Source organism: Suncus etruscus, chromosome 6 (assembly GCF_024139225.1).
Source record: "Suncus etruscus isolate mSunEtr1 chromosome 6, mSunEtr1.pri.cur, whole genome shotgun sequence".
NCBI classification, from domain to species: domain Eukaryota; kingdom Metazoa; phylum Chordata; class Mammalia; order Eulipotyphla; family Soricidae; genus Suncus; species Suncus etruscus.
The window spans coordinates 8,309,566-8,322,291 of record NC_064853.1 but is presented as its reverse complement, the minus strand read 5'-3'; the positions used below and the strand labels follow the sequence as shown (position 1 = coordinate 8,322,291).

The following is a 12,726-nucleotide window of genomic DNA, read 5'->3' as shown; positions in this document are numbered from 1 at the left end:
TTAAAAGGAATTAAAGAAACAGCACCTTCAATAGAAACTTTCCAATTAAATGAATCATTGGTTACATATACACTGTTTAATACGTATATCTACATATAGACATATAAGGCACAATAACTACAATTCAGTATCTTCAGTGATGAACCAATAAAATCACTTCAACAGTTTGTCATTAAACATTTTCAGACTAACATCCTCAGAATGAAAATCAAATCTAAAAATTTCCTAACAATGTATCCTAACACATCTCACTAAAAACTGTTTCCCAGGGGCCGGGCGGTGGCGCTGGAGGTAAGGTGCCTGCCTTGCCTGCGCTAGCCTAGGACAGGACGGACCGCGGTTCGATCCCCCGGCGTCCCATATGGTCCCCCAAGAAGCCAGGAGCAACTTCTGAGCGCATAGCCAGGAGTAACCCCTGAGCGTCACAGGGTGTGGCCCAAAAATAAAAAAAAAAAAAAAAAAAAAAAAAAAACTGTTTCCCAAACGGTTAGTTTATAAATACCATCAACAAATAGCATTATGTTTAGTGCAACTACAGTAATAAATCAAATGTAGGAATAAAAAAAAACGAACTTTTTAGAGGAGTTTAAAATAAAATTCAGAACGCGTAGCTAGTTGTGCCATCAAATGAAACCTCATTTATTTTTTTCTATCTTAACTTTTGCCTTTATTTCAGATAAGCCTAAACTCCAATGGAATCAGAGGTGTGTATCCTTAGGCAAATAATTTATTAGTGTTTTATATTATTTGAGCAAACCATTGTATACACAGGAATAATGTATTGCTGAATACACTGTTTCTAGGACTAATGTAGTCAACCAAAAGGAAAGCTATCAGTTATATTTGCCAACTACTATTAAAATGATTTATTAAACTTTTAAAATACCAGTGCTCACATTAGCTCTCATTAATAAATTTATCTTAGCTTAAAAATTAACTCAGTCAACATTGTTTTCCATTGATGTCTTGAGAAATCTAAAGATAGAAATACAGTCCTTGAATGGCAAATCATAAACAGGCCAACAAGTAGTTATTACGAAAAATCATAATAGTTTTTAGTCATCAAAATGACAATTACTATCAGCATTGCGTTCTCTCTCTCTCTCTCTTTCTTTTTTTTTGGTTTTTTGGGCCACACCCGGTAACGCTCAGGGGTTACTCCTGGCTATGTGCTCAGAAGTTGCTCCTGGCTTGGGGGACCATATGGGACACCGGGGATCGAACCGCGGTCCGTCCAAGGCTAGCGCAGGCAAGGCAGGCACCTTACCTTTAGCGCCACCGCCCGGCCCCCTTTTCTTTCTTTCTTTCTTTCTTTCTTTTTGATGCATTCTTTCTTAAAAGCAAAGGCCAGTTCCCTCGGTCAACTTTTTTTCTAAAAGCCGGTGGCAGGTAGAAATGACAACCAGTCTCCAAGGGTGGCCAGAATCTCCAAGCTAACTGGGCAGGTGGGCAGCTTCTCTGTAACTACACAGCAATGGCCAATCGAGGTGCAAAGAAAAAAAAAAGTCAGTAGCAAAAGGGTGTAAATAAAGACCAAGTTGAAGGAGAGCTGAACACCTACAAAGCGGAGGAGATGTGTGTGTGTTGGGAGGTCCACCTGTCTCAAAAACACACAGCATGGAGGTAGGGCATTTGCCTTGCATGCAGGACGGTTGTTCGAATCCCGGCATCCCATATGGTCCTCTGAGCCTGCCAGGAGCGATTTCTGAGCAAAGAGCTAGAAGTAACCCCTGAGCGCAGCGGGGTGTGACCCCAAAACCAAAAAAAATAAAAAAAGTGTAAAGACAAATCAGGTCCCCAAAGGCCAAGTGAGCAGTGGACACAGCAGAAAACTCTCCTTGGCACCAATCATCCCCTTGAACATGGCATGCTCGGATGGACGAAACTGTCCAGTGCAGGCAGGCAGGCAGGCAGGCAGGCAGGCAGACAGAAAGGGCAACCTGGCTTGGATGTTGGGGGTAAGGAGGGGAGGTGAGGTGAGGAGGAGGAGGAGGAGGAGGAGGAGGAGATGGGTCTGCTGGAGAAGGAATGTGGGGGAATAAAGGGGGGAGCCTGGGGACACCTGCAGGTTGGGTTTTAGGAAAGAGGGGGGCAGACCCCTTTTAGGGAAGGAGAAGGGGTCTGCAGGAGAAGGAATGGAGGGAAGAGAAAAAAAAGGGGGAGACCTGGGGATCCTCACAAGCTGGGTTTTAGGGGGAGAGGGAGACAAACCCCTTTTAGGGAAGAAGGGGTCTGCTGGAGAAAGAATGGGGAGAAGAGGGGAAAAGGGGGGGGGGGGCACCTGGAAATCCCCATAGGCTGGGTTTTATGGTGAGAGGGAGGCATGTGGGGGAGGAAATAAAGGGGGTACCTGGGAATCCCCGCAGGCTGGGTTTTAGGGGGAGAGGATGACAAGACCCTCTTTTAGGGAAGGAAAGGGGATTTGCTGGAGAAAGAATGGGGAGAAGGAAGTCAAGGGGGGAAACCTGGGAATTCCCGCAGGCTGGGTTTCAGAGAGAGGAGGAGACAGACCCCTTTTGGGGAAGGAGAAGTGGGTCTGCTGGAAAATGGGGGGTAGGAGAGTAAAATGGGGGGTATCTGAGAATCCCCGCAGGCTGGATTTCAGGGAAAGAGGGAGACAGACCCCTTTTGGGGAAGGAGAAGGGGGTCTGCAGGAAAAGGAATGGGGGATATCTGAGAATCCCCGCAGGCTGGGTTTCAGAGAGAGAAGAAAACAGACCCCTTTTAGGGAAGGAGAAGGGGGTCTGCTGGAAAAGGAATGGGGGGGTAGGAGAGTAAAAATGGGGGGTATCTGAGAATTCCCGCAGGGTGGTTTTCAGGAAAAGAGACAGACCCCTTTTGGGGAAGGAGCGAGGGGGGTAGGAGAATAAAAATGGGGGTTACCTGGGAATCTGCGTAGGCTGGGTTTCAGGGAAAGAGGGAGACAGACCCCTTTTGGGAAAGGAGAAAGGGGTCTGCTGAGAAAGGAATAGAGGGTAGGAGAATAAAATGGGGAGTATCTGCGAATTCCCGCAGGCTGGTTTTCAGGGAAAGAGGGAGACAGACCCCTTTGGGGGAAGGACCGAGGGGGGTAGGAGAATAAAATGGGGGTGTTTTAGAGAATCCCCGCAGGCTGGGTTTCAGTGAAAGAAGGAGACGGATCCCTTTGGGGGAAGGGGAAGGGGGGGTAGGAGAATAAAAGGGGAATATCTTAGAATCCCCGCAGGGTGGTTTTCAGAAAAAGAGGGAGACAGAGCCCTTGGGGGCAGGAGGAGGGGGTCTGCTGGAAAAGGAATGGGGGGGTAGGAGAGTAAAAATGGGGGGTATCTGAGAATCCCCGCAGGCTGGGTTTCAGGGAAAGAGGGAGACAGACCCCTTGGGGGAAGGAGAAGGGGGTCTGCTGGAAAAGGAATGGGGGGTAGGAGAATAAAATGGGGGGTATCTGAGAATCCCCGCAGGGTGGTTTTCAGGGAAAGAGGGAGACAGACCCCTTTTGGGAAAGGAGGAGGGGGGTAGGAGAATAACATGGGGGGGGGGGGTGTACCTGCGAATTCCCGCAGGCTGGGCTTCGGGGAAAGAGGGAGAGAGAGCCCTTGGGGGAAGGAGAACGGGGTCTGCTGGAGAAGGAATGGGGGGGGGGGTATCTGCGAATCCCCGCAGGCTGGGCTTCGGGGAAAGAGGGAGACAGACCCCTTGGGGGCAGGAGGAGGGGGCCGCCGGAGAGGCACGGGCCCCCCGCTTGGGGCCGAGGAGGGGGGTGCGAGGAGCGCGCCTCACCGTGCGTGTCCTTCTGGCCGATGTTGTGCGTGCGGATGAGCGAGGACAGGCGCCGCACGTCCCCCTTGAAGACGCACTCGTGCACGGGGTAGCAGAGCTCGGCGGGGCCGAGGCCGGGGCCGGGGCCGGGGCTGGGGCTGGCGGCGGGGGCCGGGCCGGGGCCGGGGGCGGCGGGCGGCGCCGTCTTGAGCGGCAGGCGCGGGTGCTGGTGGCCGAAGAGCCGGGGCCCGGGCCGGGCCGCCTTGCCGCCGGGGGTGAAGGGGCCGCCGCCGCCGCCCAGGGCCGCCGCCGCCTCGTCCTCGCCGGGCTCCAGCAGGCCGCCGTCCTCCTCCTTGCTGGGCTTGCGCTCCCGCCGCAGCGAGCGCAGCTTCTCCCCGGTCATCGCCGCTCGGAGCGGGGGCCCGGCGCGCGCGGCGCAGCATCAACTCCCGGCGCGCCCCCGAGCCCGGGACCGGCGCATCTCCCGCGGACACGGACGGACGGACGCACGGACGGACGGACGGACGGACGGACCGAGCCGACGCGCGTCGCCGCCCGCCGCTTCACGCCCCAAAACAGGGCACGGCCATCTTGCCTGGGGCCGCTCTCGCGAGACTTCGCGGGAGGAGGAAAAAAAAAAAAACAAACACAAACGAGAAGGGGCCGGTTCGGGAATCTCGCGAGAAAAGACGAGAAGTCGCGAGAGCCGCCAGCGCGCAGGCGCACGCGCGTCTTCCACCGCCCCTCGTGCTCTCTCTCGCGCCTTCTCTTCTCGTCTCTTCCGGAAGCGGCTTCGCGGGAATGGAAGCGCCTTCTCTTCAGGCCTAGTGAGTGTCCGCCCTCAGGCTGCGGTGCCAACTTCCGGGCGACGGCTGCGCCGCCGCTGACGGGAACTTCTGCCTCCGAAGCCTCGTCATCGTCCTGACTGATGGATGAATGGGGCCTTTCTCGACGCGCTCCACCACCACCACCACTTCCGGACCTCTGCACACCGGCCCGCGCACCGGAAGTGACGTCACTGCGTTGGGGCCTGGGATGCCCCATGAGGCCCCGGATGCTCCAGAAACATTTACTGAACAGCTTTTTTTTTTTTATTATTTCTTTGGGGGGGGGTCACACCCAGTGGTGTTCAGGAGTTTACTCCTCGCTCTGTGCTCAGAAATCACCCCCCTGGTAGGCTTGCACAAGACCATATGGGAGGCCAGGATTCGAACCACCTTCCTTCCGCATATATGGCAAATGCCCTACCTCCATGCTATCTCTCCAGACCCCCTTTTTCTTAATTTTTGGGGGATCATATCCATTGGTGCACAGGGGTTTACTCCTGACTCTGTTCAGTAATCACCTCCCTCCCCTGGCAAGCTTGGGGGGAACCCATATGGGAGGCCAGGATTTGAACCACCGTCCTTCTGCATGCAAGGCAAACGCCCTATCTCCATGCTATCTCTCCAGACCTTCTTTTTTGGTAGAGAGTCACACCCAGTGGAGCTCAGGGGTTACTCCTGGCTCTGTGCTTAGAAATCACCTCCCTTGGGGCCAGCCGACCCAGGACCTAAGGTGGTTGGTTCGAATCCCGACGTCCCATGTGGTTCCCCCGTGCCTGCCAGGAACTATTTCTGAGCAGATAGCCAGGAGTAACCCCTGAGCACTACCGGGTGTGGCCCAAAATCAAAAAAAAGAAAAAAGAAAGGAAGGAAGGAAGGAAGGAAGGAAGGAAGGAAGGAAGGAAGGAAGGAAGGAAGGAAGGAAGGGAAGAAGGAAGGGAGGAAGGAAAGAGAGAGAGAGAGAGAGAGGAAAGAAAGAAAGAAAGAAAGAAAGAAAGAAAGAAAGAAAGAAAGAAAGAAAGAAAGAAAGAAGAAAGAGAGAGAGAGAGAGAAAGAAAGAGAGAGAGAGAAAGGAAGGAAGGAAGGAAGGAAGGAAAGAAGAAAGGAAGGAAGGAAGGAAGGAAGGAAGGAAGGAAGGAAGGAAGGAAGGAAGAAAGCAGAAAGAAATCACCTCTCTCCCCTAGCAGGCTTGGGGGGACCATATGTGGAGGCCGGGATTCGAACCACTGTCCATCCTGAGTGGGTTGCTGTGTGCCGCTGTGCTATCGCTCTGGCCCCCACTCAACTGGGTGCTGACTTCTTGGGAGCTACTGGAGTTAGCCAGCATAAGAGGTGGTGGAGCTGCAGGGTGCGAGTGAGTGAGGGCCACTTTTTCGTTGGAAGGTCAACCCTTTCAAGAATGGAAGGTGGCTGCAGAACAAGCTCTTCACACAGCCTTTCTACTTTGGTTGGTTGAATTTGGGGCCAGGGTCAGAAGGAAGGCAGGATAGGGCTGCAGGGAGGCAACTTGTGAAACTGGAATTGCTAGGGCTGGGCAGATCCCTGGCAATCTCCACCCCATTTTAAATGATCAAGACTATGTCAGTCTGGCTTTCAGAAAGTCTTGGGAAAATAGAGACATGCATGCACCCCTTCCAAGTTTGCAAATCAGACTTGTGTTGGAGGGGCGAGATTGAAGGTGCTTCCAGTTAGGCTCAAGTCACACACACAGTTTTCAAGTCTATGCAGAACACCCTCTTCCCCTTTTACTGTGTGAAATTGGAAGTTCCAATGATGCTAAAAATCCTGAGCCATAATGGTATAACAAGTTAAGAGCTGGCCTTGCATGCAGCACCAACATCCCATATAGTCCTCTGAACCTGCCAGGAGTGATTACTGAGCATAGAGCCAGGTATAATTTCTGAGCACTGCTGGCTATGGCCCATAAACCAAAACAAAAACAATTATGTTCAAATCCAAGTAAACATCTCAAAGGACAACACATACATTTAAAACATTTTGTCTGCAACAACCAATACTTTTAACTCAGAATCATGCAATATGGTTTGTATATTATGTGCTGATATCTTCATGTGATAAGTCTGATTTTGAATCATCACTTCACAGTTGGAAAAAGTATCCAGCCTCAAACAACCCAAGGTCTGGTTTGGGTATTCAAGAAATTACAAGTGGGCCAGAGTGATAACACAGTGGTAGGGCCTTTGTCTTGCATGCAGCTGGCCTGGTAAGCACCCTGGTTTGATCCTCAGATTCCATATAATTTCCTGATCCTGTCAAGAGCTATTTCTGAGGGCAAGGCCAGTAGTAACCCCTTAGCGCCGCGGGTGTGGCCAAAACAAATATTACAAGTGATCAGATCATGCCATGACTTGCTGAAGGTTTAGGCTTCAACCTGGAAGAAATAGTCTTTTGGATAGTCTTTGGACTACAATCGAAGTATGGGGGACTCTAGGGGACGAGAGAGTAAAGCAAACATCACATAGGCTTCTGCTCATGGGGCTATCTCTCCAACCCTGGATAGCTATGTAGCCAAGGGGGTGGGAGGAAATTATGATTTGCCTCATTAAAAAGTCACTCCTTTTATTTTAAAATAGATGTCATATGACATGGAGGCCAGAGCTATAGCACAGCGATTTAACTTGCACGCGGCCAACACAGGGCAGGCCCTGGTTCAAATCTCAGCATCCCATATGGTCCCCCGAGCCTGCCAGGAGTGACCTCTGAGCTCAGAGCCAGGAGTAACTCCTGAGTGCCGCAGGTGTGACCCAGAAACAAACAAACAAAAAAAAAAATGTCACTCTGACTTATTTCTTAAAATCCTAAGTAAGCAAATGATAGAAAACTACACTCATACCCGAGAAATAAAAATGCTTGTAATTTTAGGTAGCATAGACGAATACCCAAATACCAAATGCCAGACGCACTGTATTACAGGATGATGTAATACCTCGCAATTCCTCAGAAGATATACATCAGCCAAATTGTTTTTTGTGGTTTAATCTAGTAACTAGATCTTCAAGATACTATTACCTTTGAAACATCATTACCTTTGAACATTTTAATAGTGTAGATTTTAAAAGCTTCATATTCACTTTTGTCTGAGTATCTCTGGACATAATTCATGAGCAGCACTCTAAGACTCTACAGGCCAGAATATGTACACCCCAGAGAAATGGATCTGAAGCAGGGGGTGCTGCAGGAAGTAAATTAGGCCAAGCTTGAGAGGTTGAAATACTCTTGGAAGTAGAGAGGGAGACCCAAAGTTTTTATTAAGTACCAAGACCAACCCAACCCGGGGTGAGGAATAAAAACCAAAAGGCTTAACTTGAGCTAGTCCTGCCCAGATAGGCTTTTGACATGTAGAATTGGAAGTAAGTAGGGGAAAATCTGTTTTGAGTGAGAAAAGTTGTAAACAAAGAAGCCAGGGAAGAACTTTGTTTTGGGTGAAAACTTTTAAGTTGTAAATCAGCACAGCACAAAAGTTTTATATCCATGACCAGTTACACAATTTTTTATAAATCATTATTATATATATAGTTTGGGGCCATACCTGGCAGTGCTTAGGGGACATTAGTGATGGTGCTAAGGAAACCATATAGGATCATAGGAGATGCCAAGGATTGAGCCCAGGTCGGTCTTACTTACCCTCTGTGCTATCACTGAAGCCCCATTAAACATGTTTTATATATTGTTTGAATTTTTTACAAAGAGTTGTTTAAAATCAAAAAAAATTTGAAAGAAGTACACAGTGATTTAGGTGATGAGAAATTACAAATGCACAAAGAAAGTTAGCAGAAGTGAGACTGGAATTTTTTTGTTTGAGCTCTGAGCTCAAGGATCATTCATGGCCGGCTGGGGGGACCATATTGGATGCCAGGGATCAAACCCAGGTTGGTCACATGCAAGCCAAATGCCTTACCTGCTTTATTATTGCTCCAGACCCAACTATAGAATTGTTAAGAGTTGTTTTTTAGTTGTAATAAGTTCAGATTTTGCATATTGAATTAAAAGTTGTTATTGCTCGTCCAGAGTTAAATGGTTTTATATACTTGGAAATTAGCCTTAGGAGACAGAGATCTTGGTTATGATTCAGGAGTTATCACACTAGTGATGCTAGTGAAACTGGTGTAAATTAAAGGGATGTAGTATTAACTTACAAAATAGAGATGGAGAGATAAATCTTCAAACTCACTCCCTGCAAGGAGCCTGTCAGTTTGCCATGTGCCAGCCTCTCCTGTCTGGACAATCCCCCAAGGGCCAGTTTCCCAGCAAGGATACAAGATGAAGTAAAAGGGAACACATTTTCTCCTTCAACTCCCACAATGCAATGTTTCACACTCATAAGTTAATTCTAACCACTCCTGTATTTAAAACAATGTTGATTGGCTCTAGCCCAGATTCCCTGAACAAAGTTCCATGGTAGATATCACCCTAGTCATTTTAGTCCAGTCAGCACTCCTCAGTAAACTGGACACTTGGTGTCCTTCAAATAGGAAACTCTTCATGGAAGGGTGGGAATCTTATGGGAATACAAAGCTAGAGTGATCGGTCAAAATAAAACAGCCAGACACTAACAAACAATTAAATGACAGGTTTTGTGTATTGTTATCACTTGCATTTATGGAATCTAGTGAAAATTGCATTTGTTCCTACTATTTCTTCTCCGTTTTCAGTTTTCCTTCATTTACTTTACAATCTATGGTACTGCTTACTATGGATTGTGGTTTCGTAGTAACGTATCAGTATGGTTAAATCTTACAAATAGATGATAATGATGCAAGATGTGATTCAACAGGGAAACACTGAGTAGGTAGTATACAGGGATTTTCTGTACTTCTCAATTTTTCTATAAATACAAATGGTCCCCTGATGCCTATCAGGAGTGATTTCTAAGTGTAGAGTCAGAAATAAGCCCTAAAAATGGCCAAGTGTGGCCTCTCACTCCACCCCCCCGACAAAACACAAAAATGTTTTTAAATCATGGAAGATGACTCTGATTTAATATGCTTTGTCCACAAGTGTGAGGCCACAAGTTTAATCCCCAATGCTGCTGCCACATATGCTGAGATGATCCTGATGGCCCCACTGCCTGGGATCCCAGTGAGGAAAAACAGATGAACTAATTCATTTAAGTATTAAGATTTACTCACAGCTCCTAACTCCTTATCACCTTACTAATATAATGCTACCACTTTACTTTTCTTTACTCTTTATGTTTAAACTTTATTTAAAAGCATGTATCACATAGTAGACATTGTTGCTCATAGGACATTTCCAAATAAATGAGAACAAAAAAAGTTTTGTTTTGGTTTTGGGGCCACACCTGGTGATGCTCAGGGGTTATTTCTGGCTATGTGCTCAGAAATCGCTCCTGGCTTGGGGGACCATATGGCACTCCAAGGGATGGAAGTGCAGTCTGTCCTAGGTTAGCACATGCAAGGCAAATGCCCTACCACCTGTACCACCACTCTAGTCCCAAGAGCAAAATTATATTTAAAAGGGGCCGGAGAGATAGCATGGAGGTAGTGTGTTTGCCTTGCATGCAGAAGAATGATGGTTCGAATCCTAGCATCCCATATGGTTCCCTGAGCCTGTCAGGAGCGATTTAAATTATATTTAAAATAATAGAAATTTTAAAAAATGAAGACAGAAGCGACAAGAAGGATAAAATGAAGTACAAGTACAGCAATAAGCAAATTTGTGAAAATTATTGTATCTCCAATGAGGTCATTAGGTCATTGTCAGCTTTAGTTAGTTCTTGTTGTTAATTGACAGTTCTGCTGTTTTTTGTTTTATTTTTATTTTTGGTTTGGGTTTTTTTTTGGGGGGGGCCCACACCCTGTGATGCTCAGGGGTTACTCCTGGCTATGCGCTCAGAAATCATTCCTGGCTTGGAGGACCATATGGGACGCCAGGGGATCGACCCGCGGTCCATCCTAGGCTAGCCTGCCTTACGCCCTGCACCACCGCTCCGGCCCCTAGGGTTTTTTTTTTGGGGGGGGGCACATCTATCAGCACTCAGGGGTTACTCCGGGTTCTGTGCTCAGAAATCACTCCTGGAGGGGCTATAGAGAGAGCATGGAAGTAAGGCATTTGCCTTGCATTCAGAAGGACGGTGGTTCCAATCCCGGCATCTCATACGGTCCCCCGAGCCTGCCAGGAGCGATTTCTGAGTGTAGAGCCAGGAGAAACCCTGAGCACTGCCGGAAGTGACCCAAAAACCAAAAAAAAAAAAAAATCACTCCTGGTAGGGAGCATATGGGATGCTGGGGATCGAGCACTGGTTGAGGCAAACACCCTACCCACTGTACTATCACTCTGGCTTGCTAGTTGACCATTCTGTTATTTCATTTGTCAATTCATTAAGTGATTTCAGCTACACATCTGTTGCAAGTCAGTCCCTGAAGAGGCTGACTGATGGAGGGATGGAGGATGAGGCCTTTCTCTTCCAGCTCGGAGCACGCGTCTGCCACCCTGTCTAGCCGAGGGTTCTGAGGTGAAACGGCGGGTAAACAGCTCGCAGACAGTCAGGCTTGTGGAAATATTAGCTTTATTCGGTGGACAAGACTGAAGTCCAAAGACTCAGCCTCAGTTCCAGCAAAAAGCCCCTCGCCTTCCACAGACCCTTGTTTTCATCCCCCAGAATCAGGTACCACCCAATGGTGGGATCAGATACCAACCAATGGTGGAAGCAGAATCAAGTACTACCCTAGGGTGGGGGCAGAATGCCAGGTCACACCCTAGGGTAGGGCACAATCACCAGGTGAGTAACATAGTAATCCCCTAAAATATTTACATACACAACACACATCAACATCTAAAGTGCTATGTTCCAATGGGAATCATGGTATTAAACGAGAATGAAGTTGTCATGCAGCTGCAAATGTATCCACATGGTCCAGGAATTCAAAACACTGTTACAGATTCTGCAGCTTTTGTGGTGCATGCTTTTGGCTTCCAGGTCTTTGACAAGTACAAGAAGGAGCAGAGAGGGTGCCTGCACTCACTCCAAAATAGTCCTGATGATATCAGCCCATATACTGTTGTACCAGGAGTTTGATCAGATTGGTATCTCGCACAACCAGGGCCATAGTGAACTGGTGATTATGGATGATGGGTGCAGCAGGGCAGGGGTCTTGGTCTGCCCTCTCCTCGGATTTCCAGCTTTCAGCTGCATGGCCTGTGTGCCCATGATTTTTCGTGCCTTGGATTATATCTCTTTCAAGAATAGAATGAGTATATGAAGCTGGCCATATGCGGACATATTGACTGTAGTTTTCTCTTGACTTTTCTCCTTTTATCTGTTTTTCTGTACACCTTCATTAACCTTACCAATATTACTTTAAATCCTGAATTTAAGATGCTTCTTGGTATCTTCAACAGTTCATCCTTCACATTAATAGATGAGAAGACAGATTGTGGTTAAGAGCTGAGGCTGGAGTAGTTGGCACAGTAAGGAATAGTATGTGAAACAGATATCATGTGTGGGGGCATCTCCATTCCAAATGTTGTGTTTATTTCCAATGCTCAATCTCTACATTCTGAACCCAGGCCTTTCTTATCCTCACTCTCTTTTTCATAGCTCCCAAAGTAGTGTCATCTGGTTTATTATGAAGCAGTATTGAATTAAAAACTGGCCCATGGAGATTAATGGTCTGGAGCTCATGTCTGTATGCAGAAGTCCTGGGTTTGATCATTTGGATCACATGATCCCCTGAGCTCCAGAAATAACGCCTAAACATCACATTGGAAGTAGACTCTGAAAATTGTCAGGTGTGCCTCTCATCTGCCCTCCCCTCTAAAAAAAAGGCATAGAAAATGTTATATTGTCATATAAAAATTGAGGATTCTCAATTACTAAAATCTAAACATGCTTTGATTTTTTGACTGTTCTGAATAGTTGGCCCTCTACCTTAGACAATATTGGCTGTCTATACGCTGGTCCTCAGGCTGACAAGTAAAGAAATTTTTAATTTTGTCAGCTCTCAGAGCAAATTTTCTTTCTTTCTAGGGATGAATGAAATTGAGATACTGATGGCTCAAATAATAAACGCAGTCCACTCTTAAATGAACAATCGCATGGAGTAGAATTACTCATCAGAACGTCCCTGCAGATAAACTGTGCACAATGCCAAGTCAGCAGAAGGCTGCTTGGTGAGTATGGAGT

The 12,726-nt window shown here is 47.4% G+C and overlaps 1 protein-coding gene across 1 annotated transcript in view; it reads right to left on the bottom strand.

Moving 5' to 3' along the window:
- The window catches only part of ANKRD13C (ankyrin repeat domain 13C), an 82,603-nt gene extending 78,465 nt beyond the window's left edge, over positions 1–4,138 (bottom strand). Inside the window, exon 1 of the mRNA XM_049775328.1 lies at positions 3,757–4,138. Coding sequence (XP_049631285.1) covers positions 3,757–4,138 — 382 coding nt within the window. The remainder of the gene's footprint in view (positions 1–3,756) is intronic.
- Between the last annotated feature and the right edge of the window lie 8,588 nt (positions 4,139–12,726).